This window comes from Mesoplodon bidens (assembly GCF_964165515.1).
Source record: "Mesoplodon bidens genome assembly, chromosome: 17".
Classification (NCBI taxonomy): Eukaryota; Metazoa; Chordata; class Mammalia; order Artiodactyla; family Ziphiidae; genus Mesoplodon; species Mesoplodon bidens.
The window spans coordinates 15,422,693-15,444,792 of NC_138174.1; the positions used below are offsets into that span (position 1 = coordinate 15,422,693).

The 22,100-nt window shown below is 38.7% G+C and overlaps 1 protein-coding gene across 1 annotated transcript in view; it reads right to left on the minus strand.

The window, feature by feature from the left end:
• Window positions 1–22,100, minus strand: part of LOC308605213 (phosphatidylinositol 3,4,5-trisphosphate 3-phosphatase TPTE2-like) — a 74,020-nt gene that overhangs the window by 21,243 nt on the left and 30,677 nt on the right. The window contains exons 8-15 of the mRNA XM_081214980.1: window positions 21,898–21,961; window positions 21,077–21,141; window positions 14,838–14,898; window positions 13,986–14,067; window positions 13,793–13,881; window positions 7,079–7,140; window positions 5,305–5,385; window positions 1,863–1,968 (exon numbers count right to left, since the gene is read on the minus strand). Of these exons, the coding sequence (XP_081071106.1) occupies window positions 1,863–1,968; window positions 5,305–5,385; window positions 7,079–7,140; window positions 13,793–13,881; window positions 13,986–14,067; window positions 14,838–14,898; window positions 21,077–21,141; window positions 21,898–21,961 (610 nt within the window). The remainder of the gene's footprint in view (window positions 1–1,862; window positions 1,969–5,304; window positions 5,386–7,078; window positions 7,141–13,792; window positions 13,882–13,985; window positions 14,068–14,837; window positions 14,899–21,076; window positions 21,142–21,897; window positions 21,962–22,100) is intronic.

The following is a 22,100-nucleotide window of genomic DNA, read 5'->3' on the forward strand; positions in this document are numbered from 1 at the left end:
GGAAACGGTGGGGAGCCAGGCACTGCTGCCCCTTCCCACCCACCAGCTGCCGGACAAGCCTGGCTCTACCCTGGGGACGTCCGAAGGCAGATGGTGTTCTGAGCGAGGCTCCACTCCAACCCTGTCCCTCATACGTGACACACACACGTCACAGTCAGAACGGACCTCCTAGAGCACTCTGCAGCCCACAAAGCCTTCGCACAGTTGCTCCTTTATACACACAGGCAGCCTCCTGCTGGAACAGGCTGTGTTTCCAGGGTCTGCCTGCACGACGCTTGTCTGGAAATCTAGACCAAAATTTCCCACAGAAACCACGCTGCTGGGCTGAAGTTTGTTTCCAGAAGCCAGAAACCCATGCAATCTGCTCGTGGTAACTCTCACAATTCCTCACGCCTGCCAAGAAGTGGCGGCGATGCGGGCATTTGGAGAAGAAGGGAGAAATATGTAAATAATTTGAAAAAAAGCATTTTCTATTTTAACTCACAATTGTACTTTTTTTTGACTATGCAGTTTTTACATATATTCTAAAGGGTTCTCTTATTTCTGAATAATTGGACGAAACGTTAAAAAATACGTGTCTAGATCTTATTTTGTGGGACTCCTCAGAGGGCTAAAAGCAATAGGCTGTCTGGGTGGACGCCAGTGCCCTCGCCCCGCAGCCAGGCCCAGGAGAGGCCCGGCACTCAGCACCGCGCCTCGCGCTCCACAAGCTGGCTGTTGCTTTAGGGAATCAGAAGCATCACCTCCTGCTGCGCCTCTGGCACTGAGTGAGGCCCCATCCTCTCCACACTGAGGGGTCCCTGTTTCCACCTCACTGAGGGTGCGCTGTACAGGGAAGCTAGGCAGGTGACAGAGAAATAAAGACATGGCCTTGATGCCCATCCCTCTCCCTTCCTTTTCTTTCAAGTCCCAGAGGTGGACGATCTGACCAATATCTCTGCCTCTCGGGGCGACGGCAGGTCCCCTCTTTCTCCTTACACTCCCAAAGCAGGCATCGTCAGCTCTTTTGAAGTTTATAGGACTTTTACTCTAGGTAAGAACTGGTAACAGCTAGGGGGCTGAGAGAGCCCCCCCCCGAGGCCAGGTTTCTCCCAACCGTTTTTTGTGTTCCTGTAGGTTCAGGTAGGGAAGACCTAAGTGCTGCTCTCCTAGGAAGCTGTCCAACACTGTGGTCAGCTCTTCATCTGTGTACCTTCCTCTCCTCTGCTTACACGCAGGGGCTCCTGAAGGGCAAAGAAACACGAGCAGGGGGCCTGGCCCAAAGCGGTTCTCAGCAGTTATTTGCAAAAAGAATTTGTGGCAACAAAATTCATTTGCTGTTCGGGTATTTAAGACATCCTGATGGGGTTGCTGGGGGAGAGGGGGCTATGGGGGAAGAGGGCGGGGAAAGGGAGAGATCAGGAGATAAGAGAAAAAAAAAGGGTTTCTGAGAGGAGTAGGAGAGAAAATGATACGGGGATGCATCTCCCAAGACAAACCCTGAACCAGAGATGGGCATGAGAAAGAAGTGGTCTCCGGGTCTCATGGGACCTTCCCTCCCTTTAATCTCGGAGGTTCTACTCTGAAAAGGACACCCTGGGCTGAGGCCAGAGCCGCAATGAGAACAGGAGACAGGGAAGCAGGGATGGAGCCCCCCAGATTCGTGATGGGAAAGGAAAGGAGAGGACACCTAAGCAGTGGTAACGTGGCCACAGCAGCGCTGGGCTGATGGGTAATTCCAGGGGGAGGGGTTTATACCGGAGGCTACAAAAAAGACAGCTATGCGTTGGGGTTGTCTTTGCACATAACCATGAGAAAACCCTCCCGAATAGCAAGAACATTGGCCCTCCTGCCAATTCTCCAATTATACATAAAGCACTTACCACGAATTGAATAAATAATGATTGTTTTCATCGTGAGTTTCTTCACTGGAGGAAGAGTCAACTTGTAGGTATTTTTCACCATTGCAAAATATCCAACAAATCTGTTCTGCAATACAAAAGAAGTCTCGATTTAAGTGAAGGTAAAAAGTCCTGATTTGTTTAAGGAAAATAATTGATGAAGGAAACATTGATTGGGTGCCATTATGTAACTAGGCATTTGTTGCCTCATGACTAAATATCTACCTTAGAAAACAAATACTGAATGAAGAGCAACAGGCAAGGAACAAGAAAGGAGCCAGGTGTGGCTTAGAGGCTGCTGGGACTGAGAGAGCAACTAAGCAGAACCAACAAAACAGCTAGAACATGACAGCAAGATGCCATTAACTGCAAATGTGGGAGAGGTCGGTCTGGGGTAGAAGCTTCATTGTGGCTGAGTTAAAGGAAGCTTTGTGCTTTGGGGAGCAGTAGCCTCCTCGGCATGAGAGAAGGGAAGACATAAGAGCTCAGGGGGAGAGCTCCATGGGCCAGCAGCACATTCACATCCTTCTCTAGTCCCAGCCAGTGAGCATCTCTCCGCTTCCCATTCCCCCAATTCCATGTTTGCAAGGAAGCCTGGGGATTCTCTTAGCCTAGTTCGTCTCCCATGGCAAGCTGTTCACAAGGGCTCTCCTTTCTTCTAGAAGTTAAGAAGAGTTCTGGTACAGAATCAACCGGACTGAAAAGTTCATAGACTCTTCCCTACCCGTTGGGAAGTGTTAATAAAATTAACCACCATCCTCTGCATTGGAAAGGACCAGTCAAGCTCTTAACTCAGGGGTGGATGAAATGTATGTAGTGCATTGAATGGCCACGCTGCAGGGTCAGGAGGGGATGGTGTCTGAGAATTACTGCCGCACACGCAGGGAACTCTGTCCTGGGGCCTCGCCAACACAGCCCTCAAGCCTGAGGCTGGGCCCCTGCACGGCTAGCCCAGTGAATCAGAAGAGACTCAGCTGCAGCCTAGGGTGTGCCAGTCCTGGAGTAAGTTAGAGACCCTGCACGTGACTGCAGAGGAAATGGGGAAGGGAAGATGTGCCTGAAGGAGCTACAGCTAACGTCCCCTTGGCTCCTGCCACCAGATTCTTGACCTTCCACTAAAGGCTTGTAACCTGCCGTGGCCCTGTAGCTGCTTTTGCTCTCACGCTTCTTTCCCCTACAGCCCCAAACAACAGGCGCACGTAGCAGAAGTTAATAAAACCAACATATACTTAGTAAGCACTCACTACAGACAAAGGAGATACTATATGAGGCACTTCGGGCTGCCAGGGTGGAAAGATGGGCAAGACGTGGGCGTGCAAAAAGGGTAGAGAAGACACAACTTCGAATAGCTGGAAAATAACGTAAAGCAACTTAGTCCCTAAAAGGAACACAAAGGGCTATAAGAACTCCTGAAAAAGCAGGAGACTACTTCAGGCTGGGAGGGCAAAGGGACTCCAGGACAAGGGGCCCTTGTGAGCACGTGGGTGTAAAGTATAAACAGGCTGGGAAACGGCAAACAATCCAAACGCCTTAGAGCGTGTGAATGCACATAGTGGGAGAAGCGGTTGGAAAAATCCTATCTAGATTGGGAGTGCCTGGTTAAAACATATTTGTTGCCATTGGCAGTCAGAAGCCATTACGGATTTTGAGCGTGAAATGGCATGATTCGAGCTGGGCTTCAATAAGTTGATGTATTACTTATAGCCTATGGCTATCTTTTTTACTTTCTTGTGTTGCTTGAGTTTGGCAGAAAGGTATGAATGGATAAGGCTGAGTTCTTTGATCCCAAATGAAATGTCTAGAGCCAGCAGTTACAGTGTTCTGCTAACTAAGCCAAGGGTATCAGCTTTCAACACTTCACTCAAAGAAAACTCTCCTTCATGGCCACATCCACATTTACTTAAGAATTCCCAACCATCTCTCACTTGGGTTTGAGGGGCCGTATACAAAAGGCAATCCAAATGAGAAGCTGTGCACAGGATGGGAAATAATGGGCTTTGGAGTCTGAAAGATCTGCATTTGAGTTCTTAGTTCAAACAGTTAGTTTCCCCGAACCTCCATTTCCCAGTCTATAACATGGGAATCATAATGGTGCCCACTCATTGCGTTATTCAGAATATTATATTAGATAATGAATGCAAAACCCTTAGCAGGATTCAACAAAGTCTAGAATGTTGTAAACTCTATAGGATAAATGGCCTGGTTTCTGCAATAAACAATTTACAAGGAAGAAAAAAAAAGAGAGGTGGGAAACCTATCAACTAAAAGAGACTTAAGGAGACATAGCAACCAAATGAAACGTGTGCCTTTGTTTGGATCCTGACTGAAACAAACTAAGTTTTAAAAAGATGTTAAGATAGTTATGGAAATTTAAACGAGGACTAGACATTTGATACTATTAAGGTATACTATTGTTAGATATGTCAATGGTTTTAAGGGGGTTTTTTTTAGAGTCTTTATGTTAGATGTCATATTAAAATGCTTAGGGGATAAGATGATCTGATGTCTGGGACTTCCTTCAAAATAATCCAAGTTTAGTGTGAAAATGAAGTGTGTGTGTGTGTGTGTGTGTGTGTAGAGTGGGGAGGGAATGAATGGTTGGCCACATGACGAAATGATTGCTGAAGCAGTGTGATGAATAGAAGGGGATTTATTGTATGACTGTCTTGACTTTTTATGAAAAAGTCCATGATAAAATGTTTTAAAAGGGAAAAAAAATAACATATGAGTCACATGGGTTGTCTGAGTATTAAATGAGACAATATATGTAAAAGTACAATAGTGTTAGCATAAAATAGGTTTTTGAAAAATGATACTTTTCCCTTTCCTTTCTCTTTTGAAGTGCAGCCCCCCCTCCCACCGACTCTGTCTCTGCCTTTTTCTGTCACTGTCTGCGTCTCCCTTACACATGTGCACGCCCATGCGTGCGCGCGCACACACACACACACACACACAGTTCTACAAGGGCTGAATTGCCCTAATAGGGGTTTGTGAAAGACTCAGTTCCTCTTTACATGGAAATAAAAGGCTAGTGACTTCAGATCATCTTCAGGGGTCTGAAACCTTAGGAATCGGACCTTCCTACCTTGGGAAGGGAATCAACTCCTGAACTCTGCAAACAATAACCAATTAAAATGGAAGGCAGGGTGCTCTGGGGAGAACTCAGTGCTTGCAAAGCCAAGCAACACCTGAGGCAGGGCTCCTGGCCTATGGAAGGGATCAAGGCCTGTCACGGGGCACCCAAGGGGAAGGTCACCCAAGGGGAAGGTCACCCAAGGGGAAGACCACCCAAGGGGAAGATCACCCAAGGAGAAGATGACCTAAGGAATCACCCAAGGAAGAGAGTCTAAAATGAAACCAGGTAACAGATGCCAATCTTAACCTAATTACCCAGAGTGACCCCTTTCAAAGACAGAACACTTACCTGAGAAGGAGTTTCTACTCCCTGATGTTTACTGCTGATGGATTTATCCGTTCGTCGTTCTCCAAAATAATGAAGGCTGTCCTATAAAAAAGGGGAGTGCAAGCATGGGTCATCTGCACGTCCCTTTCCTGTATAAGGCATTCTGAAGTTTCTAAGGGCACATGATTTCCTTAAGTCAGCGGTCTTTGGGCAGAGGCTATACCCGAAATAACAGAATTAACAAAGCCACATCAAGGCCTACTCTCATTCAAAGATGCATAAAGACGGGCAATTGTAGAGCTGGAAGACTTTGGAGATAATCTGGTCCTTCTTCCTATCTTTCTAGTTTACAAATGGAGAAGATTAGGACCAAAGGAAAACCAAGTGACCTGCCATGGAGATGCATGCAGCCTGTCAGAGACAGCAAAGGCCTGAGCACTGGCCTCTGGCTCTGTCTAGGGCTCCAGACCAACCGCTTGCAAACTTTATATATTTACTGATTTTGGCCATGCCACACAACTTACGGGATCTTAGTTCCCTGACCAGGGACTCAACCCTCGGCAGTGAAAGCGTGCAGTCCTGACCACTGGACCTCCAGAGAGATCCCTCAAACTTTTTATTTTTAAAGCTACAATCCACATTCATAAACCTGGGAGATACACACACACACATACACACGCACTCTCTCTCTCTCACACACACAGAACTGAAACAAGTTTCACAAACAATACTTACCTTTTGATATTTCCTAATCGATTCCATTTTATTTAAAAAATGCGAGTGACAACCCAATAAGTTGATTTCACAACTCACTGATAAACTGATCCATAGTGTGAAAAACACTGTCCTAGAGCATCCATTTTCCTAACCTGTGTGTCTCAAATTTGAAATAAAGAAGGCGGTGGAATCAGGGTGCTGGGCCCAGATCAGAACCCCCAGCTTCTCTTCTCTGGGCTGCAGGCTGAGAGAGAAGCAGAGTGGCTGAAAGCGTGCCCTCTAAGAGGTGACTTTTCAGCGAGATCGTGGCAGAAAAAGAGTGGGAACCCTGCTTTAAGACATAGCAACAGCCCATCCTGTCTTCTCAGGAATTTCCAGAGGGCACAGGTCCCACAGATGTTGACTGTGCAAACATATAACACCCAGGGGAGACTTTGTTCCGAGTTGGAAAACGATGCCTTTTACCCACCTAGCACTTGCAAGGATGTTTAAGGTCCTTTAGAAAATTTCCCTAACCCATCTTCTTCTTATTCTCGTGAGAAAGGAGCAAGGCCTGGAGCTGGTGGGATTATGTCAGAGCAGTTCTGGGTCTGGGGGAGGCAAGTCAAGCTTCTGTATTGCTGAGGGTTTTCTTGCACTTTCACAACTTGACCTCACTCATTTCACATTAATCTGGACTCTGTTGTGTCCTGTCTTTATTTAAAATATTCATATTGTATCCACGATGGATTTTTTGGCATTAACTTAGATTTTTTCAATGCTGCACTGGAATATTATTTAACTTAATTACTGAGATTTTTGGCATTCCCTTAAATTTTGTGTCCAAGGTGAGCGTCTCACTGACCTCACCTCCTCACGGAATGGAGGCATCCCGTCCCAAAGGGGCCCTGAGGTCAGTTACTAACTAGTGCCAGTTAAACGAGAAAGTATCCAAACCAGGCTTTCTAATCATCACCTCTCCAATTACAACTCCATTAAGTACCATGACTCAGGAATCGTGTTACCATCCCACCAATGAGGTTTCAGAGCTAGCAGATTCAATCAGCCTAAGACAGCGTTGGTAGAGCATCTCTCATACCTCTGCGGTTGCAAATATTTCACTGGCAAGAAGGTAGGCACAGACCATAGTTCCAGTTCTTCCTAGAAAAGAAGTTAGTTCATGAACCATTGCTCATGGCAGTACTTGCTATAAAACTATGCTCAGAAGTGTTTAGAGTTCATTTTGGATTGATTTTCTTCCACTCTGAAAGTGCTGGCTCAAAATATTTCTATTCAGAGATAGACAAAGCCCTTACACGGCTTGCTCTGAGCTTCTCCCTGGAGTTCTGTGCTAATTGTGTGCATGGATGTGCACGTGTCTGTTGTTCTGAGTCATGACCCCTGGAGACTGCAGTAACAGGCAGAGGCAACGAGCTCTGCTCCAGACTCTAAAGCTAAAGAGACACCTACCAGTTAAGAGTAATGACACACCCTGTTTTCCTACTAATGTAAATAAAAGAAACTATAAAAGATCAAACATGGACAGAACCCAAAACACCACGGAGCATTTGCCATACCTATCATTCCTTCCATTTTAGGTAGAGTGTTCTGTGTGCTACAAGACATCTTAAAGTCGAAAGAACAGAATAATGAGCCCCCATATACCTGTTCCCCAGATTCGATAATTATCAGATTGATTGTTAGACTTGTTTCTTCCTTTTCTTCCCTCATCCTTCTTTCCCTCCCCCTCTCTACACGCACCCCAGCCCCCCACCAGCATGTTAAAGCAAATCCTTGATTTCATGTCATTTTATCCTCAAAGTCTCATGGTTTTTTTCCAATTTACATTTTTGTCCTGCCATACAAAATGTGAGTTAAAAAGTACATTGCATCTATTCTTTCTACAATGATCTGTAGCTTTTGTCTTAGCCAGTATATGCTGAACTTTATTTTATGTAATTCCAAACTTATCCTTTTACCTTAAGATGCACTCTATTTTCTATTCTATCCTTTTAAAAAAAAGAACCACTCAATTTATTTTGCAACCCATAGTTTGAAAAACAATATTCTAAGCCAAGTACTTCCAAAGAGGACTTTGTACCACCCTGTGCTCAGATAAGTAAAGGAGGCTACTGACCATTAACAATCTAGCTCTCTAGCTCTCTAGCATGGATGGTTAACATTTCAATTCTGGAGGACATCTCTGAGTCTTTACAGCCCTTATATATTCCCATTTGAAAAAAAACTTGCAGATTCATGTCCCAGTGGCTATGGATAAGCACAACCACAGACAAAGTAGATACCCTCTCATCCAGTCAAGTCAGGTATGCAAGGAATCATTAAAATGATTTACACCTGTCTTCAGTATTTTAACTTAAAACATAAACATATATTCATTCACTAAACTTTTGCTATTGGACAAAGGTTTTAAGTTTTTAACTATGATGAAAGGAATCTACCAAAATACCTACCAGTTATATCATATTAATGATGAAATGATGATAACATTCCTCTTAAAGCCAGGAACTAAACAAAATGTCTACTATTCACTGCTTCTATTTACTACATGGCTTAGCCAGTATTGTAAGATAAGAAAAAATGTATAGGGATAAAAACAGAAGAAACAAACTCTCATTATTTGCAGACTAGAAAAGTCCAAGTAAATCTATAGGCTAAGCCCTAAAACTAATGAACGAGTTCAGGAAGATACAAGGTCAACACTACGAAAAAAGCAAAAACTGATAGCTAAATAAGGGATGTCGGTTGAAACCCTCAGAGAAATTACTAAGGAATATAAAAAGAGTATATGACTTCCAAGCAAATGGCGGGGGTGGGAGGAAGGAATTATGCTGCAAAGAATTCAAGCAAACCAAAATAAAATATCAGTAAGGATATAGAAGATTTGAATAAAACAATTAACAAACAACCTAATGGGCACATAGAGAACACTGTTCAGGACAATGCATAATACACTTTATTTTCAAGTGCACAGAAAACATTTGATAAAATTGACCAAATTCTGGGCGATAAAGCAAGTCTAAATAAGTCTCAAAGAACTAAAAAAATGCATATGTTCTCTGACCACAATGCAATGCAACCAGAAATGAATAACTAGAAGATAATTACAAAATCCTCATGTCCGAAAATAAGGCAGTATATTTCTATAGAACCCATGAGTCTAAGAAACAAGCACAATGGAAATTAGAAAATATTCTGAACTAAATAATAATGAATATACATAAAAACTTGTGTGATGAAGCTAAATCTATTCTTAGAGGGAAATTTATAGCCTTAAATGCTCACTAGGAAAGAGAAAGGCTGAAAATCTGGGTTAAGCATCCATCTCAAGAAGTTAGGAAAAAGACAGCAAATTAAACCAAAGAAAGTGGAAGAAAGGAAACACTAAAGGAAATGATGAAATAAAAAACAAATAATAGGGAAGATCAGTAAGGCCAAAACACTTGGTACTTTGAAAGGACTAATAAAAGTAGTAAATTCCTGGTGAGACTAATCAAAAGAAAAAAGAGAGAGGGCACCAAAAACAGCAATGTGAGGAATGAAAAAGGGAACACCACGGTAGACATTAGAATAAGATATTTTAAGACAATTTGATGCCAAGACATTGGAAAATTTAGATAAAATGAACAAATGCTTGGGAAAATACCCAAAATGTGCAGAAGAAATAAAATTATAAATAATCCCATATCTAATAAAGAAATTGAGCCATACTTTAAAAACTTCCCCACAGAGAAACTAAGGCCAATTCCCCCACTGAGGCCAATGTTGCTTTACTACTGAATTCTACCTTACATGTAAGGGAAAAAAACGTCAACTTATACAAACTCATCCAGAGACTTAAAAAAAAAAGAGTAAGTACAACTTAATTTTGGTTTATGAAGCCAAAATTTGAAAACTATAGCCACTCTTACTCATGACATAGATACAAAAACCCTTAAGAAAATATTAGCAAACAGAATCCAGCAATTTACTAAAAAAATAATAGAGCACAACAAAATTGTGTTTATTCCAGGAATTCAAGGTTAGTTTACTACTTTATAATCAATGTAATCAACCAGATTAATAGAGTGAAGGTAAGAAATCATATTATTTTAAAGACACAGAAAAAGCTTCCAATAAAATTCAACATTCATTCATTATAAAAACTCCTAGCAAATTAAAGGAATGTCTTAATCTGATAGAGAATATCTAACACTGACACACACCCTAAAGTAATTGATGAGATGCTGAAAGCTTTTCCTTTGAGAGCGGGAGAACAAGGATTCCTGCGATCATCCCATATAATTCAACACTGTACCAAAGGTTCTAGCCAGTGCTAGGGAAAAAAAGGATTGAAAAGGAAGAATTTAGTTCATTATTTCATATGATATCATCATGTGCCATAAAATCCAAAAGAATTTACAGACAAGTTAATAGAATTAATGAAAGAATTTAGTTGTTTGCTGATTGCAAGGTTAGTAAAATCAACTGCATTTAGAGCATCAAAAAAAAACAAACATCTAGGACATAAAAATTTCCAAGGGATATAATTTATAATACTTAAAATATCAAAATATCAAATATCTAGGAATAAATCTAACCACACATATACAAGATTTCTATGCAGAAAATGAAAAGGCATTATAAAGAGAGATTGAAGAAGACTTAACTACGTGAGTGGATATTTCCATTCATGGATTGGAAAACTCAGTATTGTAAAGATTTCAATTCCCCTCTATCTGCAGCTTCAATGAAATTCCAAAGTTCCATCAGGGGTGTGTGTGTGTGTGTGTGTGTGTGTGTGTGCGCGCGTGTGCGTGTGTGTCACTTGACTAGCTGATTCCAAAATGTATACGGAAATGTCGATGGCCTAAACAACACACACAACTGTGAAGAACAAGCTGAGTGGACTCCCTTTCAGGGACGTCAGGACTTCTTAGAAAAGCTGAGACAAGTGAGAGAGTTGTGCTGGTAGCACACAGATGGGTGACAAAGCAATGAACAGATTAGACAGTTCAGAAACAGACCCATGTCCTGCAGAACGGCAAGGAAATGAAATCAGTGTGCTCAAACAATTAGACAGCCATATGGAAAATGATAAAAGTTGACCCCTTCCTCACACCACACACATAAATCAATTCCAAACGAAATAAAACTTATAGAAGATAATATAGGACTATGTCTTTTTAAACTCAGGGAAAGATTTCTTAATTAGGACACAGAACACTAACCTTAAGAAGAGAAAGAACAATGTACACTGACTATGTTAGAAAAGAAGTGCTGTGAACCAAAAGATACTCAGAGAGAAATGGCAAATCACAGAGCAGAAAAGGTATCTTGGAATACTGTCTAATACATATAACAAACCACAGAGTTGAAATGGAGAATATATAATGAATTCCTACAAGTCAATTGGAAAAAAACAAACAATCCAGGAGAAAAATAGACAAGGAAATTAAACAGATACTTCACAAAAAAGAATATCCAAGGATATCATAATAAACCTATGAAAACGTTCTCAATCTTATTAGTAACCATAGAAATGCAAAGGAAAGCCATAATGAGATACAACTACACACCCACCCAACAGCTAAAAATAAAATGACTGAGAAATCCAAGTGTTGCTTAAGGATGTGGAATACTTGGAACTTTCATGCAATGCCAGTGGAGTGTAAATTGTCAACTGTTTTGGAAAACAGATGACATCATTTATGAAAGTTTGAGATTCATTATCCTAAGACAAAACAATTTTAGTCCAAGGTCTACACTCAACAGAAATATGGGCACATGGGCAACAAGAAAAATGTATTTCATAGCAGCATTATAATAGTAAAAATTGGAACCAATCCAAATGTAATAGAAAAAAGCTTCCTTTTGCAGTAGCACTGTGTCTTGGGATGAATTTAACAAAAGATATACAAGACCATCTTGAAGAGAAGTATAAAATATTATTGAACGATCAGATGATTCAAATAAATAGAAAACTATTCATGGACAGCTCAATATTGCAAAGTTCTCAATGCTCCTGAATTCATCTATAAATTCAATGCAGTTCCAATAAAAATTCCAAATATATTTTCATGTAGAACTTGATCAAATAATTCTAAAATTAAATATACAAAGAGTCAAGAGATTTCCGTCTTTATCAAGATATATTATAAAGCTATAAAAATTACAATAGTGTGGTATAGAAAATTCACAGACAGTCCCAAATGCGTATGGAAACTTGGTATATGACTGAGAAGGGACTACAAGTTGATGGGGACTACATGAGCATGTAATAGATGGTTTTAGGACAATTGTCTATCCATATGGAAAAAAAACCTCCCTCCCCAAATTCCAATTAAAGACCTAAATGTAAAAAGCAATACTTTACTATTTTATAAGGAGAATATCTTCACCACCTCAGTGTATGGGTGGATTTCATAAACATGACCAAAATGCACGAACCACGCACACACAGAACACTGATAAACTTCACTACATTAAAAATTAAAACCTTCTATATGACAAAATAAATCATAATCAAATTTCAAAGACAACACAGTGGAAGAAGATATTTGCAATATAAACTGCTAACAAAAAATTAGCATCCAGATTATTTAAAGAAGTCCTATAAAATCAATAACAAAATATTTGGGCTATCATGATATCACTGGTAATGTGCAGACATCAACCAACAAAAAGAAGCAAAACCAAGATGAATGAAAACTTGAAAAAAGGAGCTGCTCTGGTACAGACCAACTGAACACTAGCCTTCCAAACAATCCTAAAGGAAAAGCAATGAAACACACATGAACACAGAATAATGGAAGTCTGCTCTCAGAAAAAAAAAATGAAATTTGAAATGAAGGTCCTCCTTTAAGCAGGGAATTAACCTGATTAAAAGAAAACTAAAGCCAACTCTTAGATTATAATATTTTGGTTGAGCCATATTAAATAGCCTTTTTTTTAAAGTAAAAGATGGTCCAAAGAAAGGCAGTTCCACGTGGTTCAACCTCTGTATTCTTCATTTAGGCACAATATTGTAAATGGCCATACATACAGAATATTTTGACCTGTGGAACTAAAGATGGAACTTGCCTACTAACTCATGAGCTTGAAACGACTTTTCAAATAAGACTCAAACTTTATTCTACTCAATTACAGAAGGCAGTTTTAAAGTGTGTTTTCCTGGAATTTAATATAAAAAACTGTTTCACAGCCCAACAAAACCATCATTCCTTATTTGTCAAACATTGTGAAATATGCCTAGATGAGTATTAAAAGCCTAAATCTGAATGAGAGAAAACCTGACTCAAGTTAAATTGGTTGAATTGACAACTGGCTTTCCCACCACCCCCATTTTCCCCCCACCAAACTCAACTTCTATGTATCATTACACTATAAAAACTGCAGTCTAATTTTGGGTCTTTGAAATGGCATTGCTGTTGACACTCTTAACTTTAAAAGGTCCTCACAAAGTTTAAGAACAACCTTAAATAAAATGAAAAGTGCTCTGATGGTTTCGAAAGTTAAACAGTGTTTGTATTTTGGCAAATCAAAAATGAAGAAACCCAGAGTCAATAAACAAGGGAAAACACACTTAACCTTCCTCAGTTCTTCTATCCCTACTTTCTTCTCTTCTTTACTCTTTCTTCCTTTCCTCCCCCCTTCCTCCCTCTTTCCTTCCCTTCCTTTAGTCTTGACGCTAATATTAAAAAACGTTCACAATGATTAATACCGGTTAATAGCAGAACGTATCATGTGGGTGTACTTTAATATATTTTTCAAATTGCTTTAGAAAAAGAGAAAGAAAAAGAAAAACGTTTTTTACCTTTGCCCCCCTTACAGTGAATCACTGTGATGTTTTCCTCATCTTGAGCCATCCACTCTTTTACGTCCTTGGAGAACGCCACCATCTCACTGATTCAAAGTGAAAGATTTTTAGTTGAATGAAAAGACTTCCCAAAAAATCAAGCCCTGTGTATTTAGCCCTCTTCTGACAGCCAGCTTGGCATCAAACTTACCTCAGAGAGGGGACATTGTGATCGTCAATCATGTATCGACAGACCCTATCATGGAAGTACTTAGCATCGTAAGCTCTTTCACCTGAAACAAATGATGCATGGGTCATATCTCTAACCCTAATAAACACAGTAAATGGTCAAGGTGTAAATAAGTTATACTTTTCTATTAGAAATTCCTCCTCTACCTTTAAAAGGAGCTTTCTGTCGGGCTCCTGCTGCTCTAAAAGAAACGTAAGGGTCTCAAAAATAAAAGTAGAGTAGTGTTTTGTCCATCTTGAGTAACATAAGCCCAAATTATTTGGGTTTAATAGGCCTTACTTGTACTTTTCTAGCAGGCTACTCACTGCATTATCAGAAGGTTACACAGAGCAGAAGCCAACGCGGCCAGCCAAAATACTTGCCTCCTGAAAATGTCCACTTAATATACAGGAAGAGGGTCAGCTGGGCTATAATTTGTTTGCTAAAGGGTTTGGGGGGGTTTTCCCATGCAGGACCCTGGTCTCCTCACACCTCATTCCTAGTGGGTTAGAGTGTGCATTTGTTGAATTGCCTTCAAAACACAAGCTGGCAGGAAAAAAACAAATATTTTCCAAACCTACTACCACTAGACCTGACTCTCCTAAAATGGCTCCGCCCCCAGTCTCCTGCCTACCTCACAGGGCACTGTGTGCTGTTGCACTTTCTTTTCCTACCAAACAGAGCCAGCACAAGATGGAGACTTTGTAAAACTCACTTCCCACCACCACCAAATACCCAGGATTAAATGAAATGTAAAAACTAAATCAACTTCTTACATGCAGTGAGTGACCTGTTTTCTACCTAGAGTAGCAAAATATCGAGTCATGTACATACTGCAGAGATTGTAGACTCGGTAGTGGTTTTGATGCTTGGTATCCAGGAACCGTACAACTTCCTAAAAAAGATGGACACATACCTTACATATTCCACACGGCACCAACATAAGCCTTTTCCTAGGACTAGCCTAAAATGAGTATCACCCTTTTATTCACTGGTCCGTCACTTAGCACCTTTCAGGGGAGACTCAGGGAATAAAAAGGTACATACATTCCAAGTCATATCTAACCCACTGATGGTTTGCAAATAGCCCACAAAAGTTGGGATGACTACTCTGATTAGCCTCTACTCTAAATACACATTGTTTAAAGCTACCAGAGAAGGAAGTTAGGTGGTTAACAAGCTTTAAGAAAATTGTAATTTGTTCTAAAATTTGTATGGAACCACAAAAGATCCTGAATAGCCAATCTTCAGAAAGAAGAACAAAGCTGGAGTTATCATGCTCCCTGATTTTAAACTATACTATTGGTACAAAGCTGAAGTCATCAGAACAGTAGGGTACTGGCACAAAAACAAACACATAGATCAATGGAACAGAATTGAGGGCCCGGAAAAAAACCCACACATATATGGATAATTAATTTATGATAAAGGAGCAAAGAACATACAGAAAGGATCGTCTCTTTAATATATGGTGTTGGGAAAACTGGACAGCCACATGCAAAAGAATGAAACTATACCACTATGTCCCTCCATACACAAAAATTAACTCAAAAAGGATTAAAGACTTGATTGTATGATGTGAGAACATAAAATTCCTAGAAGAAAACATAGCTGGTAATTTCACTGACATTGCTCTTAGTGATGTTTTTGTGGATCTGACTCCAAAGGCAAGGGAAACAAAAGCCAATGTAAACAAATGGGACTACATCAAACTAAAAAGCTTCTGCACGGTGATAAAAACCATGATCAAAATGAAAAGGCAAACTAGTGAATGGGTGAAAATATTTGCAATTTATATATCCAATAAGGGGTTAATATCCAAAATATATGAACTATACAACCTCAAAACAAAAAAACAACCCAATTAAAAAATGGGTAGAGGACCTGAATAGACAAATTTCCAAAGAAGATATACAGAGGGCCAATGGGCACAACAAAAAATCTTCAGCATCACTAATCATTAGGGAAAAATGCACATCGAAACCACAATAAGATATCATTTCATGCTTATTAGAATGGCTATTATCAAAAAGGTAAGAAATAACAAATGTTGGAGAGGATGTGGAGAAAAGGGAACCCTCAAACACTGTTGGTGGGACTGTGAATTGGAGCAGCCACTATGGAAAACAGCATGGAGATGACCCCCAAAATTAAGACTAGAAATGCCATATGATCCCAGCTATTCCACTTCTGGGTATTTAGCCAAAGAACACAAAAAACACTATAATTCCAAAAGATATATGCACCCCTATATTCAATGCAGCACTATTAACAACAGCCAAGATATGGAAACAACCCAAATGTCCACTGATGAATGAATAAAGATGTGATAAATACGCGTGCATGCGCGCACACACACACACACACACACACACAGAAATGAATACTACTCAACCATAAAAGAATGAAGTCCTGTCATTTGCAACAACATGGATGGACCTTGAAAGTATTATGCTAAGTGAAATTGTCAGGCAGAGAGAGACAAACACCATACAATTTCACTCATACGTGAAATCTAAAAAAATAAAACAAATGAACAAACAAAAGCGAACAAAACCAAACATAGATACAGAGAACAGATTACTGGTTACCAGAGGGGAAGGGGTTTGGGGTGTGGCTGAAATAGGTAGAGGGTCAACTGTATGGTGACAGACGGCAGCTAGACTTGTGCTGGTGATCACTTTGTAGTGTATACAGATGTTGAATTTTAATGCTGTACTCCTGCAACTTGTACAATAAAAAAGAGAGAGAGAGAATGGGGTGGGGAGGGAGAGAGGGAGGAAGGGAGAGAACAAGGAAGGAAGGAAGGAAGGAGAGAAGGGAGGGAGGAAGGAAGGAATGGTTTTTGCCTCAGAGCACAGTGAGCAAAGAGTCTTTACAAACTTACAGCATGATGACGACAAAAATCACAGTGACTCTGACATCTGGATCAGGAGCTCCTCAGTGAGCCATATAGAAAATAAACATCCAAATGAATATGGTCTGGGAGCTGAGGGACATGGGGTTAAAAAACTCAAGTTTGACAAAGAAGGTGAAGTCAGAGATGACCAAACAACTTCTAGTCACACTTCTTCAGTTATGACAGAAGAAACAGAAGAACCAGCTTCATCGAAGAAGAAAGACAAAGAGAAGAGGATGAAGAGGAAGAGTGTCTTGAACGACAGAAATGGGGCTTCCCTGGTGGCGCAGTGGTTGAGAGTGCGCCTGCCGATGCAGGGGACGCGGGTTCGTGCCCCGGTCCGGGAAGATTCCACATGCCGCGGAGCGGCTGGGCCCGTGAGCCACGGCCGCCGAGCCTGCGTGTCCGGAGCCTGTGCTCCGCAACGGGAGAGGCCACAACACTGAGAGGCCCATGTACCGCAAAAAAAAAAACAAACAAACCAGAAATGATTCCAGAAAAAAAAAATTCAAGAGAAAGAATCTGATGATGCCTTAACTATAAATGAAGAGAATTCTATGGAAAAGAATCAAATAGAGGAATCTCATCTGTCTCAGGATGAGACAGATTTACATTCTGAAGACAGTGAAAACAGAGGCCCTGCAAGTAGGATTCCGACTGCCATGAAACAGAAGAACTAGGAGGCTCCAATTCCAGTAGAACTGGAGAGATTCTCTCAGAATCTTCCACAGAAAATGACTATAAAGCCACAGAAGTCACTGATGAACCGATGGAACAAGACTATTTAGAAATACTTACATGCAGTATTTCACATTCAGTTCTAGTTTTACACTGTATGAAATTTCTGTGTAATCAAATGGACCTTTAGTTTTGCACGAGAAGGTTGTAAAATAAAGTACTTCAAGGGATAAACCCTGAAAGCTGTGAATATCAGCTCCTCTGGGTCCTGCTTACTAAACACTTCTTGGGGGGGCGGGGGAGGATCTGGTTAAATCAGTGGCTTGTGTATAGATTTTTTTAAAATTTAGAATTAAAGTTTTCAAACTGGAAGGTAATAATTACAATTTTTTTTTTTTTTTGGAGAGTATCATGCTTAGATTATACATATGTGAAAAGGCTTCTAGTCTTTTTCTAACAGCTCTGGCAGTGTTCATATTTTGGTCATAGTTTCAACATTTACCATATGAATTAAAGGGTTTCATGGTAGTTGTATTATTTATATTTATAAATATAAATTCCATATATGTTCATCTTTTACAGAAACAAGAAAAATTTAAAATTTGCTCCCTTAGAATAATATATGTATATTTACATGTAACATATTTTATAGTTATATATGTTATATGACATAATGTATGTAACATAATACATATCATATAATATAAAATAAAGTAATATAACATATATAACATTATATACAAATAATATATATAACCGATTTATATACTGTAAAAATGATATATAAATTGTAATTTACATATCATTCATACAAAATATAAATTACATAATATATAAATTATGAATTTATATAAGTTACATATCTAAGTACTTAAGTATTATATATTTATGATGTAAATATATTCATAATATATGTATACTTATATATTATTGTTATATAATTATATGATATGTAATATATAGTTATACAACTTATACATTAGATAATTATATATAACATATTATATATAAATATAATATATTATTATAAAGGGGAAAATGGTATATTTTTGTTTCTATGAGATGAGTTTATATTATAGATTTATAAATGGAATAATATATTTACATGTTATATAAGACATATACATAGAATTTATAATGTATACATGTAATTATATATTATTCTGTATAATATATATTATATATAAGTATACATGTATTATTCTAAGGGGGAAATGTTATATTTTTCTGTTTCTATAAGAGATAAGATATATATGTAATATATATTTATAAATAGAATAATATATAGTTATACTATATAAAATTTATATGCAGTTATATATAACATGATATATATTACATTTACTATATACTAATTTTATATATTACACATTATATATTAATATATATTTAATATATACTATCATATACATTTTATTTAAATATACACTATTTTAAGAGGGAAATGTATTATATATTATATAATTACATGTACAACTATACATTATCTTACATATGCTCTATAGTATATATAATGTATATTACATATAATTATATACACATTATTCTCAGAGGGGCAATATTCTATTTTTCTGTTTCTGTAAGATATGCACTGGATACTTTTTCTATTGGTAATGATCGAGTCCACATCTTTCAAGGCCGTTTCTTTCTCCTCTAAGTAATTAAAAATCTGGTCCTTGTGAAACCATGGAAATTTTAAGTCTGTTGAAATATCAGGTTAAACACGTTCTGAGAGATCTGTTCAAACTCAAATTCTTTTGTATACTTTTGTGGTGCTTGAGAAAAAGACTTCACTATTGGTGAGAAAATGTGCTTTATCTTGGAAATTGTGTTCAAACATTAGCTTACTATTTTGTAGGATTGAATATGCTTAGGAAGCTGATGTGAGACCATCTCAGAAGAACTGGGCAGATTCACAGAACTTCTGCGTGCTTTTCTGAACATTTGTGAATACTACACATTTCTTTCTAACATATTCTAGAGTGTGCAAATGTCAATGGTATGAAACACAATTATACTGGAAAAATAAATTAATGATGAACTTGAGCTAAATGACTAAGGTCATGTCCACAGATTAAAGTCATGCAAGCTGTACAACTTCCTGTCAAAATTACTGGCTGCCAAATGTATACTTGTTTCTTCAGATGTACCTTTTGTTATTTAGAATTTTTAATTTTCTGTAAAGTAGACTTTTTAAAGTGTAATGTGTTTGCTGCCTTTGTGAAGCAATGTATAATTGTATAATTCCTGTAAATAGACTGAATGCTTGAGCTTTCAATCAGTATTCTAGAAGCAATAAATATTATTTAGAAAGAACTACTGTATACCCAACAATATTAGATAAATCCCACAGAATTCATTTTAAGCATAAAAAGCTGGTTACAGAAGATGTAGTCTATGATTCCATTTATGTGAAATTCAAGAAAAAGTAGAACTAATCTGTTGTGACACAAGTGAGAAGAGTAATTACCTCCAGTGTGTTGGGGTATTGACTGAAAAAGAGCAAGAAATGTTCTATATTTTGATAGGGGCGTTGGCTGTATATACACCTATATATAATTTTATCAAGATATACATGAGATTCGCACAATTTACAGTAATTTTTATGCCTCAAAGTATAATTATATATACACATACTTATATATAGACATACACACATATACATAATTAGTTTTACTGATAGAACACATACTGTAAATTGCACTAATGTATACACACCCGCACACATATGCAAACTTCTTAAACAATGACTTTTAACTGGCATTTCATAGTAAGCATCACCTGATGTTTGAACTTTATTTAATCTACAGAACCTAAAGCAGTATGTAGCCACTGTAATTTAGGATCTCAATCTAAGAATACACATTTTAGTTCAAGAATCCTCAATCTTCTTCCCTATGACCATGAAAAACAGCCACAATTCACCACAATTCCTGCCTTCCAGAGATGGCATCTGTTGTCTGCTTGAATCTGAACTGGGTTTGTAGTTTGCTTGTCCAATAGAATAAGGTAGAAGCCACATTATACTAGTTGAGAGCCAGGGCCTCTGCATTCTTTCGCTTGATGCTAGTGAGGTCCTTGCCACTGCCTTATGTGAACAAGCCTGAGCTAGCCTGTTACAGAATGAGACATCACTTGGAGCCATCCAGCAAGGCCATTTTAGACTAGCCAACCCTCAGATGCCCAGTTGCTGCCCATACATGCAGGAGTTAGCTCTGCTGAAATTAGTTAAGCGTGTCCCTGATCAGTTAAGCCCAACTCAAATTCACAAACCACATTATCACGAGCAAAGTAAAGGTTTGCTGTTATAAGTCATTTAAGTTTGCGGGTGATTCATCACACAGCGAAAGCTAATTGATAGCAATCCATGGTAATGTTTTACCTGAAAGAGTAAATTTTTAGGAGAACACTGTCATCTCTGGGCCAACACTATCTTACAATTCCACAGTCTAGGTTTACTGAGAAATGTGAGCATTTGTTAGATAAAAACTCTTACCTTAATGGGATTCCTATAGAAAGACTGCTTTCCAGAAGATGGGAATGACATGGCAATAATACGCTCTGGAAGTCAAAACAGTCACTATTAACAAATGTTATACATGGGAAACAATATATGAGAACTCGACTTACATACAATCAGACTGTTTTCATAGAAGAGAACTTTCAGGATTGAGAATGACAGGAAAAAAGCTAACTAACCCTCAGGGTAATCAACTTTAATATCCAATACTGGATATTAAAGTATCCACTATTTGGACCATTACATTCAGTGTTCCCAAGTCTCAGCTGGTTCCAGCCTTATGCAACAGATTTGCGTTGACTTTAGTCTGGAGGGCCCCCTGTGGTGGGAATTTCTTTCTTATTTAAACACCAAAGAAAAATGAGCAATGTTGGGAACTCCTAGGATGCTTTCCAGTGTTCCCCTGACTCAGAAACCCGAGACCTACAAAGCAATGACTTCATCTCTAGCGTTCTAGGGAGAGAACAGGTCTCTCTGAAATCCTTGGGACCGAGGATAACTACTAGAACTCAATAAATTCTAAACCAAACAAATGGAGTCAGCTGAAAATCCATTTAACTTCCTATACTATAAGCAAGTAGCCCTGAATTGAGATGAAAATTAAGATTTTTCCATTTGCAGGGTTAAACTCCAAATATGTCACACTATCAGAGTGGCATATGTCTTCATGGATAAAAAATGCTTTGAAAGAACATGCCTCAGACAGGGAAAGAACAAAATTAGCGTATAATTACCTACTCACACACAAGAAAAATGTGATGTTAATATAGGCAAATCAAGAGAGAAACTTCACAAACCAGTAATGTAAGTGAGGTCTAAGTCAAATCCATCCTTCTTGTATCGCCGTTTGTTTTCTGAAACCTGAGGGTTTAAAACAATCATTCATTTGTAAAACATAAATCAACATAAAAAAAGAACAATATATAGATATCTACAACCCTTGCCAGTATTTCCTGAAGCACAAACATTTTTTCTGAATCATAAACATATTTTGCCCACT